Raw genomic sequence first — 23,504 nt, 5'->3', positions numbered from 1 at the left:
CCAGGCTTCAGGTAAAATAACTCATCGAGAACTTTAATACCATTGGCTCACTTAAAGGCACTGGACACTATTGGTAATTACTCAAGGCCTGGTGCCTTCAGCTGTTCATGCCCTCCAGGCTTCAGGTAAAATAACTCATCAAGAACTTTAATACCATTGGCTCACTTAAAGGCACTGGCCCATATTGGTAATTACTCAACGCCTGGTGCCTTCAGCTGTTCATGCCCTCCAGGCTTTAGGTAAAATAACTCGCAAAGAATTTAATTACCATTGACTCACTTAAAGACACTGGACACTATTGGTAATTACTCAAGGCCTGGTGCCTTCAGCTGTTCATGCCCTCCAGGCTTCGGTTAAAATAACTCATCAAGAACTTAAATACCATTGGCTCACTTAAAGACATTGGACACTATTGGTAATTACTCAAGGCCTGGTGCATTCAGCTGTTCATGCCCTCCAGGCTTCAGGTAAAATAACTCATCAAGAACTTAAATACCATTGGCTCACTTAAAGGCACTGGACACTATTGGTAATTACTCAAGGCCTGGTGCATTCAGCTGTTCATGCCCTCCAGGCTTCAGGTAAAATAACTCATCAAGAACTTTAATACCATTGGCTCACTTAAAGGCACTGGTCACACGATCCAAAACCTATGACCATATTTCACCAATTTACACTGGCTTCCGGTTAGACAACGGATTGTGTACAAACCCTCCTTCTGACATATAGCTGTATCCATGGCAACGCCTTCTCAAATCTCACTTGTTAAAGGATATTTAATTTTGTTTATTTTTCTCTTTTGACTTTGTACAGCGCATTGGGACTCTGTGTGTAATGTGCTTTATAAGTACGGTTTATTATTATTGTTATTACTATTATTGTTATTATTATTATTATTATTATTATTGGTAATTACTCAAAAACACTGTGTGAATGGAAACTAACCTGATTATGAGAATGGAGAGCTGTAGATAGTTCCTAAAGAAGTAATTTCTGACTCAGATTATAAGAAACCTCAACTGAAGCCTTTTTTTATACATCTGAATGCACAGAAATTTGTGTAACAACGGTGTTTTTCTTTCTTTATTTTCTTGCAACTTTGAGGACCAATTGAGTAAAAATTTTAACAGATTTGTTTGTATGCATATGTTGAGATACACCAAGTTAGAATACTGGTCTTGATAATTACCAAAGGTGTCCAGTGCCTTTAAAGGGAATGTTTACCTTTGGGTTTATTAACCGTTTGATTGTTTTAGTCTTTTAGGAATATAGATATATCCATTAATACTAACTAAAGGTGATTTCGTTTTTGGAGATATATCGCTGAAAATGTGAAGCAATTATGTCCACCCAGGATATCGGGATACACAATCTAACTGTCAGTAACACTTCTCATCAGATTCACATTGTTATGGGCAAAAAATGATACAAGTGTATGTGAAAGGCAAGTCCAGAACAGGACATTTTAAAAAGTAAATGCTCGAAAAGAGAAACATGTTGAATCCAAAAGAGCTTTTGGTCAGTTTTGGTGTAAAACGTTATTCTAAAAAAGGTAAAGTGGTTTGCATCAGATTCATAACGGAACTATCATTAATTTTGTTTCCTGTAGGTTTCCAATAAAAGATGCAATCAAATGTTAATTAGATTTTTTACAATTATATATTTTGTTTATATAGGTTTTCTCGGTCAATTTCGGCAAATGAGCAGCCAATTTAACCACCAAGCTATTCTATTTCACGCGAAATCGAATGGTACTGAAAAGGGTCATTCGATTTCTTTTTATGATCAGTCAAATGTAATGTTGCGTCATTCAATTTAACAATTCATTAAAGCAGCATTCAAATTCGTAGACGCTTCTTGAGGCGTGTGTGTCACGAAAAAGAATGACGATACGCTAAATTGAACAGAGTGCTAAAGGAATTTGACTTACTGAAAACGAAATTGAATGACGGAATTCTGAATTTGAAACGCAGTAACAACTGGAGAGGCAAAACAGCTTTAATTCGAGCGCATGAAAATGAAATTGGCTGCTCATTTGCCGAGAAAACCTATATTGATATTTATTCCTAGTGGTGATTTATGTGACACTGATGTTAATGAGTGCGTGAGTCAACCATGTCTATATCAAGCTACATGTGAAGATAGAATCAATGGATATCAGTGCGTCTGTCTGCCAGGCTATACCGGGGTTCATTGTGAAACAGGTAAGTTGAGAATTCAGTATTGAATTATTTAGTATGTTTGCCAGGCTACCTGTACCAGGGTTCATTGTGAGCAGTGTGTCTGTCTGATCATGGAGGAATGAAGAGAAGGAGCTCGAATGAAGGGACTTCAAAAGCTGAACCCGTGGTACCGCGGTCGTTTTAACGACACCTCGTAAACATCCACTTACCTTATAAATACAAACACTAGGAGACCTAGCGTCTGTGAGTTTGTGCGTGTGCACTTGGTTCTTCACTCAACTATGGTGTCGTTTGTCGTATGGATATAATAAAGAAAAAACTACTTTTTTGAGACCTGATAAAAAAAATTGTACCCTTTCGCCCACCAAAACGAAAAACAAAATTGAATACAAACCACCCTCATATGCTTATACCCAAACTTTGATCCACCTCTAGTGACAGGAACGTTGCAAAAGTAAAAATATGATATATTTCCTTGAAAACACCACAAACGGTAAATGAAGAAGTCAATCACAACTCACCTTCTACAACCTCGTAATCATTTCTACCATGTGCGCATCGATGAAAGACAAAGAAAACACTGCGCATGCGAAAACTGTGTATTTTCGCAATTCTTGTCTCCAATGACTCATCTTTACAGCAGGCAACATGGTGCAGAGTGGTGGTACCACTCCCTCTGTACAAAGAGATCTAATCCCGCACGTTAATCGGCCATCCTGCTGGTCTCCCTATCTTTTCCCACTGGTCAGACAGGGGCATTGTCAGGGTTTTCTTTGGTTACTCTGCGGTTGTCTCGTTGTTCAAACTCCTTCTCTTCCTTCCTCCATGGTCTGACAGACCAAGGAGTTATTTTGATATATATACATGTGTTTTCCAGGCAAGTTTTTCTGGTTTTTTTTGTCTCCTTTTTAAAATGTGTTTACTTTAGTAAAGCTGGAAATATAATATTTTTGTGTTATGAATCAGTTGAAAAACGCATGGATTGTGAATCTTTGACCAGGACAGTTCACCTGGAACAAATATAAATAAATTAGTATCAACTTTTTCTTGATAGAGTTATCAGCAGACTTTGACCTCAAGTTTTTCAACACATCAAAAGCTGACTTGGTACATGTCACCAACTTGACGTCATATGACCTATCCGATCTCTCAGCCTCATTATGGATGAGATCTGTCAGTTGCCATGGCGATTTCATCCTCTGGACGATATCAACCAATGGTAACCCAGTCATCAAGGTGCATGATCCGAGTGACTTGAAATTAACCATCATGGGGTGAGTACCGAGTGATTCAAGATGGCGGAAGATGACCGCCATAAGATGTCATTCTGATGTTATAGACAGTAAAATATCTCTCATCAGATTTCTGCTCAGAAAGAGATGTTGAAAAATGTTGCGGTACTTTGGCTGCTGGAAATCTTAGATTCAATGGAAAGTCAGGGGATATTGGAGTTGTACAATAATAAGGGTAAATCTTTTAAAGTAAAATTTGAAGCTTTGTTTAGTGTAATGTAAGTACAATAATAGTTTGTGGGTGGCAGGCTTTTCGATAAAATACCCTGTGTGACAAGAGGTGGTTCTTGGAAGTTCCTATAGTAAATAGTTTTGCTTAGTACAAACTTCTTAAAAATTGTCAGCACATTTTTTTTATTTTGGGCCTCTGGGGTGGATTTCACAAAGAAATAGGACTAGTCTTATCTCGAGTTTGGACCAGTTACTCGTCCTAACTTAGGACTATCCATGTAATTTGTATGTCACATCGATTTACAAAGAAAGTAATATAGTGACATACGCATCAAATGAACTCAAATAAATTGACAGGATGAACACAATTCGTCTTCTTGAAATAACCCAAATTCTTTAATAATAGAAGGGGAATTAATATTTACAGCAATTTACAGAAAATATAGTATAGTTTTTTTCTTAACCTTAAGGGGTGTTTTCTTACGCCCTTGTTGGCTGAGGAAACCAATGAATTAATTAAATCACTTAAAATATACAACTTTCTTCTAGGATACTTAAGGGTGCTTCTTGCAAGCCTTTGTTGAAAGAATAAACAATAACAAATCACAACTTTTCTTGTTCACGTTTAACTCAAAGGTACAAATTATTTACACTTTCTTGGATTAAACTCAAGGGTTCGTTCACTTGATTAAATAAATAAATCAGAGCACATCTTTGGCTAGCTTGCAGTAAAACATTAATCTAAAATAAACCTGTGTTTTCGGTTGCCACGACTCTTGTCTCTTGGTTGCCTGCTCGGCGACTTCGACAGTCCGTCCTTCAGGTATACGGCCTCAGTTTTAGCCCCATGAAGTCGGTCGATGGCTGACAGAACTCTTCGTCACCAAGGGTTGTTGGGCGTCGTGCGTCTTATTTAAACCGGGGTTTGGTGGCCATCTACGGTAAAATAATTAACCCAAAAACGTCCAACTATCTTGCTAACGATACACAATTTTAAAGGCAATGCATCATCGTTAAATACTGAAAAACCTTTCAATTGATTCTACTTGCAACTTCAAAAAGAAAATAACCATTTGAAACTTCATTAAACATCTCTCAACGGAGAACTTCGTCTACTCGATAGGTTTGCTCTTTAACATATCAAATTCAACAATTGGGCATACTGCACTTAGCTTTGCTTTGATAAAAATTACACAATAACCATTTTACTCATGATATTCACAGTGTAGACAGGGCACGGTTCCATGCTGTGGGCGCCGTTGGAAATTGGTCATTGAAGACTTTCCCAAAATTACATTCTGCCGTAGACTTTCGGTCTCACGGAACTCTTAGAACGGTGGAGGCTGCCCTGTAACCTGCGAGGGCTGAACCCACTCGCCGGGTGGTTACAGTCGACCCAATCTCACTCACTCTCTCAATCTCTCTACTTTTACAAGCGACCCTGCTCGGTCGGAGTCATCGTCGATACTACTCTACATTAACTATATCCCTGCCCACGAAACCTTCCCACGATTGCCCCACCTCCATTCCACATACCATGTTCATAATGTGCCCATATACAAAACCCAAACCAAATATCATGACCAAATAAGGAAATCTCTAAACCTCAACCCCAGAACAATAAACGAACTTTTACTACGCGTGACACTATACAACTTAAAACGGACCATGGGCTGCTTGACCATCTATCCGCGAACTGAAAAGACTAAAGAATTCCGCGCGACAAAACTAAATACTTTACAAAGTTCCACAAAAATGGAAACACTTTGACATTGAATATCTCCTATTACTAGTCCTAAGTTAGGACATAGTCCTAACTCTTTGTGAAATCGACCCCTGGACATTTACGTTTGTGTATAGTTTATTTTGCCTTTAATCACAGAAGTGGTATTGCTATGGTAACAAAACTAACACAAAGTTGAATTTACAATCTTTCAAACATGGTGTATCCATAACTCTCTTGAGTTATTAAATTGGACTGTTCCATTGTTTTGAACAGCAATAGAACTGTTTTATAACATTAGAAAATTTGATTCCTGGCAGCTCTGAAACCGTTATCGAGATGTCAACCATGTTATGTGATGGACGTTGGCACAGTGTGCTGTTAACCTGGCAAGGTACCAGTCAGGAATGGAAGGTATATATTGATCAGATTCTGGCGTCTGAGGGCGCTGTTAATGAAACAACGGTGACACTACAGCGTGGGTTGATGCTCACCATTGGACCTGATGGTAGTGAAGAAGGTATGTGATGAGGACTCATTTGGAATAAGTTGTTATGGAACCAGATAGTTGAGTAACTTGTTTCCATGTAAGGGCTGGGGGCAATTTTTATCTTGCTTTTCAATTATCCATCTAAATGCACTGGACACTTTTTGGTAATTATCAAAGAACGGTCTTCTCATATGCATCAAAATACAAACCTGTGAAAATTTGAACTTATTCTTATTCTTATTCTTTATTTGGCCAATAAACAATTACAAATACAAGCAGACAGTATGTCAAATCATAGAGTAAGGACAGACTGTCCTTACTCTATGGTCAAATAGATAATTATTAGAACTCGATTGGTTGTCAAAGTTGTGAAAGAATAATGGAAGAAACACCCTAGTCACGCAAGTTGTGTGCTTTCAGATGCCTTAATTAAAGGCAGTGGACACTATTGGTAATTACTCAAAATAATTATCAGCATAAAACCTCACTTGGTTACAAGTATTGGGGAGAGGTTGGTAGTATAAGACATTGTGAGAAAGGGCTCCCTCTGAAGTGGAGTAGTTTTCGAGAAAGAAGTAATTTTCCACGAATTTGATTTCGAGACCTCAAGTTTAGAATTTGAGGTCTTGAAATCAAGCGTCTGAAAGCACACAACTTTGTGTGACAAGGGTGTTTTTTTCTCTCATAGTTATCTCGCAACTCCGTTGACCAATCAAACTCAAATTTTCACAGGTTTGTTATTGTATGCATTAATTAATTACTTTTTACCCAACCTCACCACCCTTGATGTTGTCCTTTGTGTTTCCATCTTCTTGCTTGTGGTCAAGCCAGTCCCTTCCCCCCCTTTCTTGTCCCCCTATTCATTGTTTACCCCCTGCTTCTTCTTGCATGCTTTCTAACCCCATTCATGTATTTCCACTTCACTGCTTTTGTTTCACTTAGTTACCTGTTCATGTTTGTTGTGTTGTCATTTAGCCTTCGAGAAAGACTCTGCTAGGGTCGAAACGTCAGGCCATTAACTATTTTTTGCAAATATTTTAGTGAAAAATTATTTCTTTCACAAAAAATATGTTCTCAGAGGGAGCTGTTTCTTACAATGTTTATAGTATCAACAGCTCTCCATTGCTTGTTACTAAGTAAGTTTTCATGGTAACAACTAATAGACTCTGCCGTGCCTAAAAACATTCTGAAAAGACTGTTTTATAGATTGTTCAGTTTTCACTGTTTTAGGTCAAAAATTCAATTTTCTCTAGCCAGTTAAATAATGGCATTGACAACATACAAATTCCAACAAAGAGGAAATTCTTCTTCTTTTTTTTTTACTTTTTCACCACTGATGTAAAGCACTCAGCACTTTCCCAGAGTACTGCGAAAAAAATCCACAAGCATACATTACTCGAGTGGAATTGAACCAACAACTTTTGTTATTGTAGAGTAGATGACACGTACCTCCAGACCACTGAGAATGCCTGTTAGCTTCAGGCAGTGTGAATCTTATGGGTATACCACATCTATGAAAAATTGTGAAATGGAAAATTTTCACTGGTTTATATTTTTTGCAACTGCAGGTAGTTTGTGACAAACTATTCTTGTGCTCAGTCTCCAGATATTTAAAAGTGTTTTCAAAGAGTGTTTAAGAAATTTCGCCAATTTCACCCTTGCTGCTGATGTCCCTTTCCCAGCTTTCACAAGTTGAGTTATGTGTTTTTTAAATTCTCACTGAACAGATTTTTACAGCTTTGAGCTGGACCTGAGTAGTGTCAACATATGGAGTATTGCATGGAATGAATCCCAGGTACCAGACATTGTATCATCGTGCAGACCGTCATTACCTGCTGATGTGTTTGCATGGAGTCAGTTGGCTATAACACCTAGTGATGCTGTTACACAAACACTGAGGGCGCCCTCCACATGCGATGGTAGGTTTTCAAATTTTTTCGAAACCAAAGTTATAAAGTACTGTGTCTGGGCCCAATTTTATGGTATTGGTTACTGCAGAATTACCTTTATCGCGCCGTCACAACCCTGGCAGTTTTAAACAACAGTTTAAGAACTCTTCGCTACCCTTTTATTCCCTTATTGAAATAGAAAGAAATTAAGCCCAGAAGCCAAAGGTGCGGTTTCAAGAGGAACAATTTGACAATGCAATGTTTTTCCTGTCATTAATTTCACAGATATCGATGAGTGCTCCAGTGACCCTTGTACAGTTGGTCAATGTGAAGATCAACTATCGATGTTTACGTGTCACTGCCCTGAGGGGTTGGAGGGAGACAGATGCCAGAACATGACGGACTATTGTCTTGAGGATGTGTGCCTTAACAACGCTACCTGTCAGAGTGAGGCAGTGGGCTATCTGTGCGTTTGTCCTGTGGGTTTCAACGGCTCACAGTGCCAGATCCAAATCAGTAAGTCTTTGTAGTTAACTCGAACCCACACTCTGCTGATCAGAATTACCAAAGTTCTATGTGTGAGTGTGAAAATAATTTCCCTGATCATTCTTATTGTGGTAGAATCTCAATTTTGTAACAAGTGCTTACTGAAAGCAAAGCAACAGAGATCCCAGCGGCGTGGCCGAGCTGTTAAGTTCACCAGATTCAAGCTCTGGTGTTTCTGATTAGCAGAGTGTAGATTTGAGTCCCAGTCTTGAAGTTTGTGTTCTTTAGCAAGACACTTACTAACCATAATTGCTTGCATCCTTCAGATGTGATGACATTTTATAGGAATCAATGCACTCTGCTGAGAGAAGGGGTTTGCCCTGAGTTTTTTTTGTTTTTGATTTCATGCAAGTCGCCCAAAACAAGGCTAAAAGCCACTCTAGAATAAGGGCTAGTATTCTACAAGGAAGAAAACATAGACATGCTGAAACGCAGTGGCTCTGTAAGTAGGAATTGATATTCCTCTTAAAAGATGGCAGATTATAGGAAGATCATAGGATGAAGGGAAACATGCACCAGGGTCCTACTGGCAAAGTTGGTAGCAGATTGTGCTGCATCACCTTGTAAAAACAGATTGTTATAAAAATTGTGACTGCTCTATGTTCTGACAACCCTGTTCCGATAACCCCCTCGTGACTTGCACACTAGAGAGGGTTCGGGTTGGGTAAGAGTAGGATGGAGGTTAGGAAAATCCATCAGGGTTTTCGTAACATAGAGGTATCAGAACAAAGGTGTGTAACCCTATAAACTGGTGGTTTATTTCTTGGTAAATTGGTCTTGTAAGTCAAGCCTCTGTCCTACAACACGATATGGAAAAGGCCCTTTTTAAAGACACTGGACACTGTTGGTAATTGTCAAAGACCAGTTTCATGCTACTTTGCTATGCTCATACGCTCATACGTGTTAATGGACACACCAAAATAAAGGAATAAGGAGGCAATATGATTTGATTCAAATTATTTATTTACAGCATGGGATAATGGTGGGATCACAAACACCGAGTCTTAATTTCCCTTTTTTAACATCAACATTTTTTTTTTTTTAACACACTAAACTGGTCATCTGACCATGTCGGATCATTAATTGTATCATCTAGCTCGTTCGTGCACAATTTCAATTAATCTTATTCAACTTAGTCGTTTCTGATCATTCCTTGCAGAATCATTCCTTGCAGATGCAGAATCTCAATAAATTTGAATTAAGTACATCAACTCTCTTATAATTAGAACAAAAATTTTGTATAGATTCAAAATTATGTACATGTCAAACTCTCCTTAAATAGAACACAAATCTCATATCTCAAATCTCTGGACGAGCCACCTGGCTGTTTCATAGGAAAATTCTGATGCAAATCATTATACACAGCCAAAATACATATGCACAGTTTCAACGAGTCCGAAAATTATCTTAACATAACAATATTTAAAACTCAAATCTACTAGCCACTCAGTCGTTTCGGATCGTCTGCTCCTTAAATTATTAATGCATAATTCCAATAAATTCAAATAATAAGTACGTATCAACTCTCTTATAATAGAAAAAACTCTCTTATTATACTGGACGGGTCACCCGACCGTTTCGTAATGTTGAGTATCAATAGAAATTTCTAATACAAATTATTCTACAACGCCAATTATTATACAGTAAGCCTACTCTTTGAAAAGTGTCTCTGACAGGTGTAGTCTTTGTTTGATATCCCATTTGACGTATCTGTTTTTAGCCTCAGTGGTCTTCCAGCGACCTTGTTGCATTATCAAAGCTTCAGGAACATGTTTGTTAGCTAGGTGGGAAGCCCCGCCTGATCTTAAGCTATGAAGGCCGTATACCTTTGGATCGGTTACGCCTATGCGCCTAATGGCTTCAAAAAACAACTCTCTGCACCTATAGTGTAACTTAAGGGTCTATCGGCGCCAATTTTGTACGTTTTTGTACTGGACAAAAATATAACGGGGGTGAACAGATATTTGTCTTGACCCAGATTGATCCTGGCAGCCTCTAAAAATCGGCGTAAAATCGCAACTGGTGAGTAGGTGTCCAGTGTGTCGCAAAGAAAAGCAGTACTAATGTACCATCCCTGAAAATGTCGGTTTTTTATTTTAGGATAAAGATTGAAATACCCTTATTGTTTGGCAATTCAGGTAAGTGGGTAGCCTTACCTGCCATCTCATTGTGACGAAAAAGGAGAGAATATTTGAGGGAGACATAGCAGGCAGATCTAAGATCTAAAAGCAAGGCATCAGGACCCGCGAAAAGGTCGACAATGGCTTTGACTTGGCTAAGGGAAATTGGCTGTTTTTGTGCGGGCAGATGATGTAGTTCCCGCCTTCCGCTGACTACCACATGTTGAATGATAGGTGCATCAAGCGGGTTACTTTTGACATTAACCAATGCATGAAACCATCTTAACGAAGCAGTAGTAGAAATCAAAGCGCTACATGTATCAGAGTTTGAATGTGATTTTATATGTGACAAGTAAATTGCTAACACTTGTTCAGAAAAGGGGAGCACCAGAGGAATACCTTGCGATTCTAACCAGGACAAAAATTGACGACATGTATATGAAATAAGCCATAACCGTACCCTCGGATTTAGTAAAGATTACATCTAGCAGCATTATTTATTTCTGGGCTTGGAAATGGAGGGAGAAATCAAGCCAGAATGGGTGGTTGCGGACTATCTGTATGCACAATGAAACCATCATCCAAGTAAAGAGCTATTAAAACTCCACATGACCTCCAGTGGGTGACCAAAGGTTTCAGAACTTTGGTAAATATGTAAGGAGCGGATTTGAGCCCAAAAGGCAAAACTGTAAACTCAAAATGTCTGACTACCCCGTTAATAGACCAAGAAAATCCCAGATAACATTAGGAGGCAGGGGCAATGTCAAAATGATGGTAGCCCGATTTTAAATCGAATGTAACCATGAGAGCATTTTGTGACAGAAATTGAATACCCGATTTCCAGTCGTCCAACTTAAAGTGCGTTTTTGGTATGAATTTGTTGAGAACGCTGAGATCAAGAATAAGTCTATTTTCCTTGGAAGTTGAGCATGAGACAGATAAAGGGCTGTTTACGTAAGGAGGATGAGATTTTTCTGAAATACGGGAAGAAGCCAGTAAATCTAAAATGGCCTCGCACAAGGTCGACTTATTATTCCTGAAAAACATAGGAGGGGGTTCCTCTTCAAAAGAGATTACATAACCTCGATTATTGATAAAATCATTTCAGAGGAACCTCACGCCAGAATTGAACATGTTGTTTTAGTCTTCCTTTAACTGGTAAATTATCAGACTGTAAGGATGCCTTTTCAGGAAAACAATGTACCTTCAGAACGTCATCGAACTTATTGCAAATACTGTCTTTACTGTGCCTTTGGCAATGTTGAGGCGGTGCTGGTACTGGCGGTATCAAAATACCCTGTCGGGGCAATTCCCTGGTTGCCTGCTTGGGGCTATGCTCTCTTGAACTGGTAGGATGGGGCGTGCCATGATGGGAATGGAGGTCTCTGCCCGGTGAAAGGGACGGCTGGTGTGGGTCTTGCCTGATTTCGGTAACGTGAGTAGGTGCTGGAACCAAAGAGTAGGGGCAATTTCTGGACCAATGGCCAGACATTCCACAGGAGAAGCACAACTCAAAAGACGGCATGCCTGAAAAAAACACAATTTTGAAAAAAGAGAGAAAGAAAACGGCGACTGAAAATACGAAATAAAATGTTTTATCAAAATTAAACTCTTTGCCCGGGGATCGGGAGGGTGGAAGGCACTAAGTCAGGTTTAAAGTATTACTGGCAAAGATAGATAATACTCGGTGTGTTTGTAAAATCACCTGAATGGGGAAGCTGAGAAAGCGCTTCATTCATATAGGGGTATGCTTGAATGAGTTAGATTATCAAACACAATGGGTGCATCTCTGACGCAAGGAAAGCATAAAATGCAAATTAGAAAGAATGCCTATGGCGCGCCAAACAGACAAAACTAAATTTTCATGCTACCTCGCTAAGCTCATACGCATGAAAAACAGTTCAGGAAAAAGGAGGCAAAAGGATTTGATTCAAATTATTTATTTACAGCATTGGATAATGGTGGGATCACAAACAGCTTTTGAAAATTGACAAAGTATAATATAATAGGTAGGGGTTTAACAAATCGCTTTACAATACCTCGAAAAAGATGGCGATCAGGATGACCAAATGTGGGCCTAGAACCACTCTGCTGGTGTTGCAGAGCCTCATTCCGTCGTCGCTTGCAAGACTCTATATCTGTCAAAGCAGCTTCCTCTGCGACAAGAACCATTTTCTGCTGTTCAGCAGTCAATTTGTCGACGTTGGTTTTGTCTAGATGTGACACGGTACCCCAGCCGGCCTTGCTGGAGTCGGCTATGCGAACTTTCTGCTTTCTTTCGGCAATCAGGGTCGTCCCTTCTTGTACGGCTTGTAGGGCTGCTTCGATGTTGATATCGACGGTCAAGGCAGATTGGATTTTGCAAAGCACAATCTCGAGTTGTTCACAGAATTCGTACTGGGCGATATTGCCTGGTCTTGACAGATCTTTGGCTTCAAGTTTGAGTTTGAGTTCTTTCAGCGCCGTAGAGTCATTAGGTGTTTTGTTTATAGCGCTAAACTTAGCGTCGAAATAGTCTTTAAACTTGTCAAAAATTTCGGCGGTTTGTACGATGGTCGCTTGAAGTACACATGTCAGGTTTAAAGTATTACTGGCAAAGATAGATGATACTCGGTGTGTTTGTGAAATGACCTGAATGGAGAAGCTGAGAAAGCGCTTCATTTATATAGGGGTATGCTTGAATGAGTTAGATTATCAAACACAATGGTGTGGGTGCATCTCTGACGCAAGGAAAGCATAAAATGCAAATTAGAAAGAAGGCCTATGGCGCGCCAAACAGACAAAACTAAATTCTTCTCACTTGGTGTATCTCAACAATATGCATTAAATAACAAACCTGTGAAAATTTGAGCTCAATTGGTTGTCGAAGTTGGGAGATAATAATGAAAGAAAAAAAACACCCTTGTCACACGAAGTTGTGTGCTTTCAAATGCTTGATTTTGAGAGCTCAAATTCTAAATCTGAGGTCTCAAAATCAAATTCGTAGAAAATTTACTTCTTTCTCGAAAACTATGTCACTTCAGAGGGAGCCGTTTTTTGACAATGTTTTATATGATCAACCTCTCCCCATTACTCGTTACCAAGTAAGGTTTTACGCTATTGTGACCGGTTTAAATGAAAGATTTTAAAGTGGAAACATATCTTAGTTCTCTGGCCTCTGGGCTTTATTCGTAATCTGTCGGAGAAGAACAAGAAGTTGACAGTTGTTATTCTCCCGACATCAAAGTATAGAATCCAATAATATTAAATGAGAAACAACAACATGGCAATAAAATAAACGTTAATATATACAGTGCTTATGCCTACGAGTTATTCAAAGAATAAGGCAACTATAAATCCACAAACGGGGCGGGTTTCTCTCAGCCCCGGAATTAAACAATTAGAAAAAGACACATTGCTAGAAAATATACATTAATGTCTAAGCGATTACTAACTAAGGCCATCAAATAGCGATTGTAGTTGGATGGCAACATTAAAGAAATAATTAATACAAAACAGTATTTCCTCTGGCAGGTTCCCGCCAAAACCTTTATGGCGTCCGCCATCTTGGAAAAGCCCAAATATTCAATTAAATAAACCTTGCAAACTGTGCAAATATACCTAAAGAAATATTACTCATCAAGAGCTCAAATATCTCTTTCTAATTACTCAAACTCATGTATAATAAATAAAGGTTAATGAAACTAAGTTCTGAAAAAGGGCGGAACTCCTGATTGCCGAATCTCAATTCTGAATCTTGCCAAAACAACATTAAAAAGTGGCTATAAATCTAAGCAAAATGTATAAAACAAGTATAAATGCAAGGTATTGTATGAAGGTAAAATGCAATTTATGATAAAGGGGAAATGTGAAATAAATAAAGAGAAAAGATCATTACCTGTCGGAGAAGAACAAGAAGTTGACAGTTGTTATTCTCCCGACATCAAAGTATAGAATGACCCGAATTGATAAATTTGAAAATAAAGCCACCGCTGGGGGCGCTTGAACCGGAGTTTAAAGTGTGAATAAATGAATATATTAAGTCAACAAAGAAGCATAAAAAATACGTTTTACACACGTTTTTCTGCCCGTCACATTATTCCCCTTACTAAAAAATGTCGTCCTCGACATGCGTTTTTTCTAATACAACTGGCAGCAAAACTTAGTGCAGGAAAACAAAATTTAAAACACACAAATATTTACATGGATGTCAAAATTCTACCTGACAATCCATTATTTATACAAATGAAAGATATTTACAAATTACTTTGCTTAATTTAAGTTTTCTGAAAACCAAAACCACAAGATAAATGTGATGCTTTTGGACATCAACATTGACGCTTTAAATTAAAGCATCAAATCTAATTGTTTGGTTAACTTAAACCTGATAAGCAAAGCAAGAGTAATGCACAGTAATTTGATCATAGAGGGGAGAGGGAAGACAAGAAAACATGGTTAATAATTCAGACCCATCCGTTTTCTAGCCATCGCCATCTTCGGGCTTTTCCACCGCTCCCACAACTGCCTTCCCTTCTCTACCTTTGCAGAGTAGATGTCTGAAGAAGAGTGAGATTTCTGATGGAGATTGCAAGTTGCAATGGTTTTGGGCTCTTCGGTGGTTTTGTTTGATGTGTTGTTGTCTTCTGTAGTTTCTTCATCAGTTTCTTGGTCCACGGGAAGGAACATACATGGTGTGAGAAGATTTCGATGTATGGTTCGTTCTTTGCCGTCGGAGAGAGATACTACTTTATACACTGGTGTGTTGTCATATTTGGTGATAACGGTGTAGGGACTTGATTCCCATCTGTCGGCTATTTTGTGGGTGCCCTCGAAATGTTTCACCTGGACAAGAACTCTGTCTCCTGGTTGAAGGGGTGACGCTTTTGTTTTCCTGTCGTACATGCGTTTTTGTTTCTTTTTGGCTTGTTTAGATGACTTGCTTGCCACGTCATAGGAGAAAATCAGTCGTTCTTTCATTTTCTCGACGTAGTCATCGTAGTCTGGTTGATCGTCTGTGTGTCTCGTATCCAACCCAAACATCAGATCAATTGGAAGATTCGGATGGCGTCCAAACATCAGATAGAATGGTGCATAGCCTGTTGTGTCATGACGGGTGGCATTGTATGCATGTGCCATCACACCTACATAGTTCTTCCAATCTTTCTTCTGGTTGTCCTCAAGTGTTCCCAACATATTTAAAAGGGTGTGGTTGAATCTCTCAGTCTGACCGTTTCCTTGGGGGTGGTATGGAGTTGTCCTACTTTTCTTTATCCCCGAGACTTTGCAGAGTTCCTGTATGAGCTGACTCTCAAAGTTGCGTCCTTGGTCTGAGTGTATCCGTGTTGGGAAACCGTAATGTTGGATGAATTTCTCCCAGATGACCTTAGCTACGGTTTCTGCTTTCTGATCGTGCGTGGGAAAAGCTTGAGCGTATTTTGTGAAATGGTCAGTTATTACGAGAACATTTTCAAAACCGCCTTTGCTGCGTTCCAGTTTCAGGTAGTCTATGCAGACGAGCTCTAGAGGTTCAGTTGTAGAGATGGAGACTAGTGGTGCTCTTACTTTTGATGGAGAGGTTTTTCTGAGGCAGCAACGCTTGCACTTGACGCACCATTCTTTTACATCTTGTGCCATGCGGGGCCAGAAGAATCGGCTGCGGATCATGTCTAGTGTCCTGTCATATCCCATGTGGCCGATATCATCATGGAGACCCGACATTGCTGTTGTCCTGTAACATTTGGGTAGTACAAGTTGGTAGGAGACCGTCCCGTCGGTTGCTTCGCGAGTTCTGTACAGTATGTCGTTTCTTAGCACCAGTTTGTTCCACTGCCTGATGTAGATGAGGCATTCGGGGGTCTCTCTACTTCGCTGAGCAAAGTCTGGTCTGTGCTTCTGTTCAAGGAACCATATCACTCTTGATATATCTTGATCATCTCGTTGGGAGAGAGCAACTTGTTTGGTCGATAGCCTTGGTAGCTCGTCATTTTCGGCTAGAGGTTTTTCAGGTTTGAGTAGCTTGGCCTGATGTCTAGTTGTCACACCACACTGTGCTACCGGTGGTTCTATGAATGGGTAGCCTGTAGGTGGATGACCATTGCAGATTGCCTGGACAACATCAGGAGTAATCTCAAAGGATTCTGTATTGATGGAGACTGGTGTTGTCATGACAGGAGGTTGTGTATTGAAGGAGACAGGTTGTTTCAATTCAGGTATTGCTTTCTGGATAGTGCATCGGCTACAGCGTTGTTCTTCCCTGGCTTGTATTTCACTGTGAAGGAGAATTGTGACAGAGCTGCTACCCAACGCTGGCCGGTTGCATCTAGTTTTGCTGAGGTGGTAACATACAGTAGGGGGTTGTTGTCAGTGAAGACTGTAAAAGTACTGCCAAGAAGATAGTCTCGGAGTTTATCTGTCACTGCCCATTTTAGCGCAAGAAACTCCAGTTTATGGGCCGGGTAACACGATTCAGCTTGATTCAATCCTCTACTGACGTAGGCTATTACCTTTTCCTGTCCGTCTTGGATTTGACTGAGAACAGCACCTAAGCCCACGCCAGAGGCATCTGTCTGGAGGAGAAAGGGCTTGCTGTAGTCCGCATAGCCTAGAATTGGAGATGAGACCATGAGTTCCTTGAGGAGATTGAATGCTGCTTGTGCCTCATCAGTCCATATGTAAGGAGGTGTTTTGAGGTGTGGTATTTTGTTCTTTCGCTGTTTGGGATTTCCTGCGGTCAGTTTGTAGAGTGGTGCCACTATCTTTGCGTAGTCTTTAACGTAGCGTCGATAGTAGCCCGTGAACCCCAGGAATCTTTGTAGCTCCTTGCGGTTTGTTGGGGTAGCCCAGTCTCGAACCTGTGATATCTTTTCTTGGTCAGTGGCGATACCTTCGGATGATACAATGTGGCCCAAGTATTTAACTTCTTTCTGAAGGAGATTGCATTTCTGCGGTTTGAGCTTCAACCCATGCTGACGGAGACAAGAAAATACTTCATCTAGGCGTTCAATGTGTTGGTCAAACGAAGAAGAAAATACAATAATGTCATCGAGGTACAGTAGGCAGGTGGAGTAGTTTAGCTCGCTTAGACACATCGTCATAAGGCGCTGGAAAGTGGCAGGGGCGTTCTGTAGGCCGAAAGGCATCCGGTTACATTCGTATAACCCCATTGGAGTGGTGAATGCAGTCTTCGGTTTGTCTTTCTCATCCATTTCCACTTGCCAGTATCCCGAAGTCAAGTCTAGAGTTGTGAATAGAGTAGCTTTGCCAAGAGCGTCTAGAGCTTCTTCTATGCGTGGTAGTGGGTAGGCATCTCTTGTAGTTTTGTTGTTCAGTTGACGATAGTCGATGCAGATTCTTAACGAACCGTCCTTCTTATGAGCAATGACCAAGGGTGAAGCATAAGGACTGCAGCTCTTCCGTATGACATCAGCATCTTCCATGCCCTTTAGATGTTCCCTAACTGCCTGATACTGGTTAGGTGGAATCCGTCGGTGAGGAAGTCTAACTGGCTTGTCGTCGATCAAGGGAATGCAGTGTTTCACTGTTGTTGTATGGCCAAAGTCCAGTGAGCTTTTACTGAAGATGTCATTGTGTTTCTGAAGAAGACTTGTCAGTTTGCTCAGTTGTATGTCATCTTCTAAGACAGAGTTGGAAAGGTCGAGTGCTGGGATAACCTGTTCAAGTTGTTCAGTGATTGAATTCACCCTGCCAATAGTGTGATCTTGAGTGTTGTGTGTTTCTTCAGTGGGAGTTTGAAGGAGAGCTTGTTGAGGGTTTTCTACCTTTATGACGTAAGACACTTGTGCCAGCTTGCAGTTTCTCCTGATCGTGATAGGTTTCTTTGTTATATTGCACACCTTTACCGGAACTCGACGGTCGGGGCCGATGTCTGTCACAATGCTACCAATTCTCAAGCATGAGATGTGACTGTTCTGAATTCCTTCAACGATAGCAGTATAAGAATTGCCAGATGGGTTGGGCGGGGATTGGCAAATTATGTCGACCTCTTCACCAGCTGGGATACAACGACGGTGGCTACCGGTGTACTTGGCATAACCCATCTTGCCACTGTGGTTGAAGTTGTTTGAAGTAGTTGTGTTGATGTAAGCTGTATGCCAGGCTGTGCTTTCCCTTTCAACCAGTTCCATGAAACGTTTGCCTCTTACTTGTTGCTGGTGATTCTTAGATGCCCTGATGACGTTTGTTCCAATGAGAACAGGTACTTCAGCTCTGTAGGGATCTGTGGGGACAACGAAGGCTGGTACATCCCTGTAGACAAAACCCATGACCTCTATAGTGATAGGAATGACGCCAAGATAGGGTACTGCAGATCCACTGGCGCCTTCTATCCGGACATCAGCCGAGGTAAGTTGCAGGTCTTTGAGTGATGGATGTGATAGCCATAAGTCTTTGGTGACGGATGTAATTTGGGAACCGGAGTCGATCAAAGCTCTGCATTTCTTACCCAGAATATCAATTATCTCTTCGTTGTGAGGACCGATCAGCTTTTGATGTTCTGTGGAGTGGATGTTGTATGAAGGAGATACCGAAGGAGAAATTGAATGGGATAATGAAGGAGACAATGAAGAAGATACTGAAGGAGAAGGGCGGTTTATCTGTTGGCCTCTGACGGTTTGCCCTGTGACCGTGGGCCTTGGTAGTTTAAAGGCTCACTGCGGCATCCCCTTGCTATGTGACCTTCTTTACCACAATTGTAACAGATGTAGACTCCGTTCTTTGCTGTATGGTTGAGGTTGGGTTGTGGTGCTCTTCGTCGCCTGGAGATGTTGTCAACCTCTTGGGTAAGGTGTTGCATCTGCATTATGACATCTTGCATAAGTAGGGGATCATACTCTGGTCTTTTACAGGATTCAACTTGTTGTTCAGGACGTAGAAGCGATGCCTTCTGTTCTGAAGAAGAGGGTGGCTGACTTGATTGTAGTTGAGGCTTTGGTGGTTGAGACGTCTGTTGCTTCGTCAGTCTAGGATGGAGAGCGGCGTCCATTCGGTTTTCTCTCTCAATGAGTCGAAGTTCAGCTTGGAGGTCGCGGAAGGTCATTTCACGAGGCTTCATGGGCGCTAGTCTTTGTGTTACTCTGTCATCCGTGACACCACGCATGAATTGTTGAGTCAACATTCTGTTTCTGTCTGAAGGAGAAATTGACCTGTTCATGCGTTCTTCAGTTGTTCTGAGGGTAGCTTCCAGTTCTACTGCATAAATGCTAGGGGACTCGTTCTGGCGTCGTGTTCTCTCATAAAATTCTGCAAGAGGGTCTCCTCCAGAAAGTATGTCACTGAACTGTGCTTTTAACTCTGCAAAAGCGTCTTTTGGAGTCTGGAGTTCCAATGGTAGATTGAGAATGAGCTTCCTGGCTGAGCCTCCCAGATATCTAACAATTGTAGAAAATTGAAGATGAACTGGTATTGCTGTGGTGTCGATCAGATAGCTTGCGTCTCGTACCCAGTCATCGATGGAGAGTGTCTTTTCTTGGCCAGTAAAAGTCGGTATGTGCTTCACTTGGTGAGACGGCATCAGTTGGAGATGTTGAGAAGTTAGTTGAGAAGAAGATTGGCCAACTCTGTGGGATGTTGGGGGCACACCCATGAAGGAGGTAGGACTTCGTCTTGGTGTTGTTGTCCTGGTGGTGAGAGGGTTTCTGTGTTCTGACGGAGATCTATGGAAGGGGCTGATTGGTCGTTCATGCTGTCTCAGTTGTTCCGTGTATGAAGGAGAGCTACGTCGTGGTAGTGACGCAGTAGTGGCAGGTTTAGGGCTGGTTCTGACTTGTTCTTGCTGCTGTTGCTGTGGTTGCTGCTGCATGGTGAAGTTGAAGTTTTGGCTCACTCGTCTCCGAAGTTGAACCAGGTCATCTAAGAACTCTTCCGGTAGTGAGGTTGGATGACGTCGTGGTCTTCTTTGTGTAGGAGATGGTGGAGGACGTTGTGGAGTTAGATGAGGAGGGTGGTCACCTCGGAATGTTGTAGGTGATAGCATAGGATATTCGTCATTATTTGAGTTTGCCATGCTAGAAATTGGATGGTCTGAAAATATCAAACTTAATTCTGAAAACAGGTTAATTTCTCAAGTTTCAGAGTACACAGTAACTGAAGTCACTGTACACAAATATCAGTAAATATATCAAGCAAATCTTTGTACAAAACTGCCTCGATCCTAATCAATTAATATCAAGATCAAAAAAATCGTAAAGGCAATTTAAATAAAAAAACAATATTTACACTCTCCCTACCATCATAATGGTTGCTGGCTTCACTCTAAAATCAGTGTGAGCAATCAAAATAGAATAACCTTGTGTCTATAAAACACTGACTCAAAAAATACTCAATTTAGCTTACACGCAACTCAGCATAAAAGGTAAATTTGCTCTACACACTCTGTAATGAACTCAGCACTAATAAAATGCAAAGAGATTTAGCACAAATCCACTAAACAATTTACAACAGGCTAAACGAGTAAATAGCACCAGCTAGGAATGTTGTATAAAAAGCGGGTGTTGCTTCCAAAAGTAATGTACAACTAGGAATTTCGAAACCACACTTTGAAGCAAAAATACACAACTATAATCAATAATGGATTGATCACCTTAGAATGAAAAGGTAAGTGCACTTGTTTTGTAAACAAACTATTACGTAACTCAAAAAATTCTTGCAGATGTTAATAGCAGTAGTACATGTTACTAGTATTATGTACTTGCAATGCAAAGAATTCGAAAGAGCTACTGGAATTTGTTTTGTGTTTTACTTCAATGCTTACTTTGGATTGCGGTCTTGACGACTTCCGATTTCCACTGGAGATAGCTACTGTTTTGAGGTGTTCTCTGTAATTGTTCAGGTGTGACCCGAGTCAACCATTGTTCGTTGATACTTGACGATTTCCGAATTTCAAGTCGATATAGCTACTGTCTTGAGGCGTTCTCTGTAATTGTTCAGGTGTGACCCGAGTCAACCATTGTTCGTCGATTAAGTTCGCGTGAAGGAGCTATAGTTGACTATTTTTCAATGATAAAGTTCTTGTGAGGGAACTGTAGTTGCGTTGTCATTGTTCTTGGAAGTTGCTGCACTTTCCGGTAGCGTTAACTTGAGTTCGGTGGCGATCCGTGATCATGTTGACCCATGGTAGAATTCAGTTAAGTGCGGTGTCCCACCGGTCGGTGTATCACCGGGCGATCGGTGTATCGCTGTCGATTGGTGTAGCCCGGGCTATTGGTGTATCGCCGGGCGATTGGTGTAGCCCCGGGCTATTGGTGTATCCCCGGGCCGGCGATTGGTAGCCCTAGGCTATCGGTGTAGTTCCGGGCTATTGGTGTATCCCCGGGTGTGTTGGTGTGTCTGGTTTCGGTGCCGTCAAGAGCCAGTATTTTACGGTAGAGTCTGTGTCGTCCAGAGCCAGGATATATGGTAGAGTCGTAGTCTTCAGGAGTGTCAAACAGGTGAATGGTTTAGCTTGCAGAGTTGTTCAAGAAAATGTTTTCCACAGAACCGGATTCTCCACCATTTTGTGACCGGTTTAAATGAAAGATTTTAAAGTGGAAACATATCTTAGTTCTCTGGCTCTGGGCTTTATTCGTAATCTGTCGGAGAAGAACAAGAAGTTGACAGTTGTTATTCTCCCGACATCAAAGTATAGAATCCAATAATATTAAATGAGAAACAACAACATGGCAATAAAATAAACGTTAATATATACAGTGCTTATGCCTACGAGTTATTCAAAGAATAAGGCAACTATAAATCCACAAACGGGGCGGGTTTCTCTCAGCCCCGGAATTAAACAATTAGAAAAAGACACATTGCTAGAAAATATACATTAATGTCTAAGCGATTACTAACTAAGGCCATCAAATAGCGATTGTAGTTGGATGGCAACATTAAAGAAATAATTAATACAAAACAGTATTTCCTCTGGCAGGTTCCCGCCAAAACCTTTATGGCGTCCGCCATCTTGGAAAAGCCCAAATATTCAATTAAATAAACCTTGCAAACTGTGCAAATATACCTAAAGAAATATTACTCATCAAGAGCTCAAATATCTCTTTCTAATTACTCAAACTCATGTATAATAAATAAAGAAAGGTTAATGAAACTAAGTTCTGAAAAAGGGCGGAACTCCTGATTGCCGAATCTCAATTCTGAATCTTGCCAAAACAACATTAAAAAGTGGCTATAAATCTAAGCAAAATGTATAAAACAAGTATAAATGCAAGGTATTGTATGAAGGTAAAATGCAATTTATGATAAAGAAGAAATGTGAAATAAATAAAGAGAAAAGATCATTACCTGTCGGAGAAGAACAAGAAGTTGACAGTTGTTATTCTCCCGACATCAAAGTATAGAATGACCCGAATTGATAAATTTGAAAATAAAGCCACCGCTGGGGGCGCTTGAACCGGAGTTTAAAGTGTGAATAAATGAATATATTAAGTCAACAAAGAAGCATAAAAAATACGTTTTACACACGTTTTTCTGCCCGTCACACTATTAAATACTTTGAGTAATTACCAATAGTTTCCATCACTGCCTTTAACTGAAGTGACTGATATTACTATAAAGCTGACTATAAACGATTTGATCACACTACCTAATGCTGGGATCGAACCAAGTTTCAAGTTTGTTTGTAGACAAAGAAGCCAAAGAGTAATTGTTAACAGTTCACAAAGGAAGATGACGTAGCTTTCAAATGTAGACATAAGAAATCAAACTACGATGAATATAGTTTATCAGCTATTTCAATTTTCCACTTTGATCTAATCAGTTGATGGCGGTTGGGGTCCTTGGACGCCGTATTCAAATTGCACCGAGCCTTGTGATGGTGGAACTCAAACCAGATCACGTGTCTGCGACAATCCCCTGCCTGAAAACGGAGGACAACCTTGCTCTGGGGAAGCCACCGAGGAGAAGGCTTGCAACACCGACACATGTCCAGGTTGGTGATTGCCTTATACAGTGCTGGTTCTTCGGTTAGAAGCCCTACTTGTGCTTGCTGTACAAGTATTGCTTTAGTGATTCTCTAGCTTGATATTTTTCCAATTTTGTTAATGTTTTCTCACTTTCTTGTTTGAATATTGACTGTTTGCTGTAGTTCATATGTATTGTCTCT

General features: G+C 40.4%; 1 protein-coding gene and 1 pseudogene across 2 annotated transcripts in view; one reads left to right on the top strand and one right to left on the bottom strand.

Annotated features, from left to right (window-relative positions):
- LOC139934018 (uncharacterized) overlaps positions 1-23,504 on the top strand; it is a 128,058-nt gene that overhangs the window by 86,057 nt on the left and 18,497 nt on the right. For both annotated transcript variants that reach the window (XM_071928289.1, XM_071928290.1), the window contains exons 42-47: positions 2,071-2,204; positions 3,238-3,457; positions 5,690-5,889; positions 7,587-7,778; positions 8,034-8,264; positions 23,160-23,330. In XM_071928289.1, the coding sequence (XP_071784390.1) occupies positions 2,071-2,204; positions 3,238-3,457; positions 5,690-5,889; positions 7,587-7,778; positions 8,034-8,264; positions 23,160-23,330 (1,148 nt within the window). The remainder of the gene's footprint in view (positions 1-2,070; positions 2,205-3,237; positions 3,458-5,689; positions 5,890-7,586; positions 7,779-8,033; positions 8,265-23,159; positions 23,331-23,504) is intronic.
- LOC139934072 (uncharacterized) lies at positions 11,656-13,075 on the bottom strand (annotated as a pseudogene).

This window comes from Asterias amurensis, chromosome 2 (assembly GCF_032118995.1).
Source record: "Asterias amurensis chromosome 2, ASM3211899v1".
Taxonomy (NCBI): Eukaryota; Metazoa; Echinodermata; class Asteroidea; order Forcipulatida; family Asteriidae; genus Asterias; species Asterias amurensis.
The sequence above is the reverse complement of the archived record's forward strand: the minus strand, read 5'-3'. Positions and strand labels throughout refer to the sequence as shown.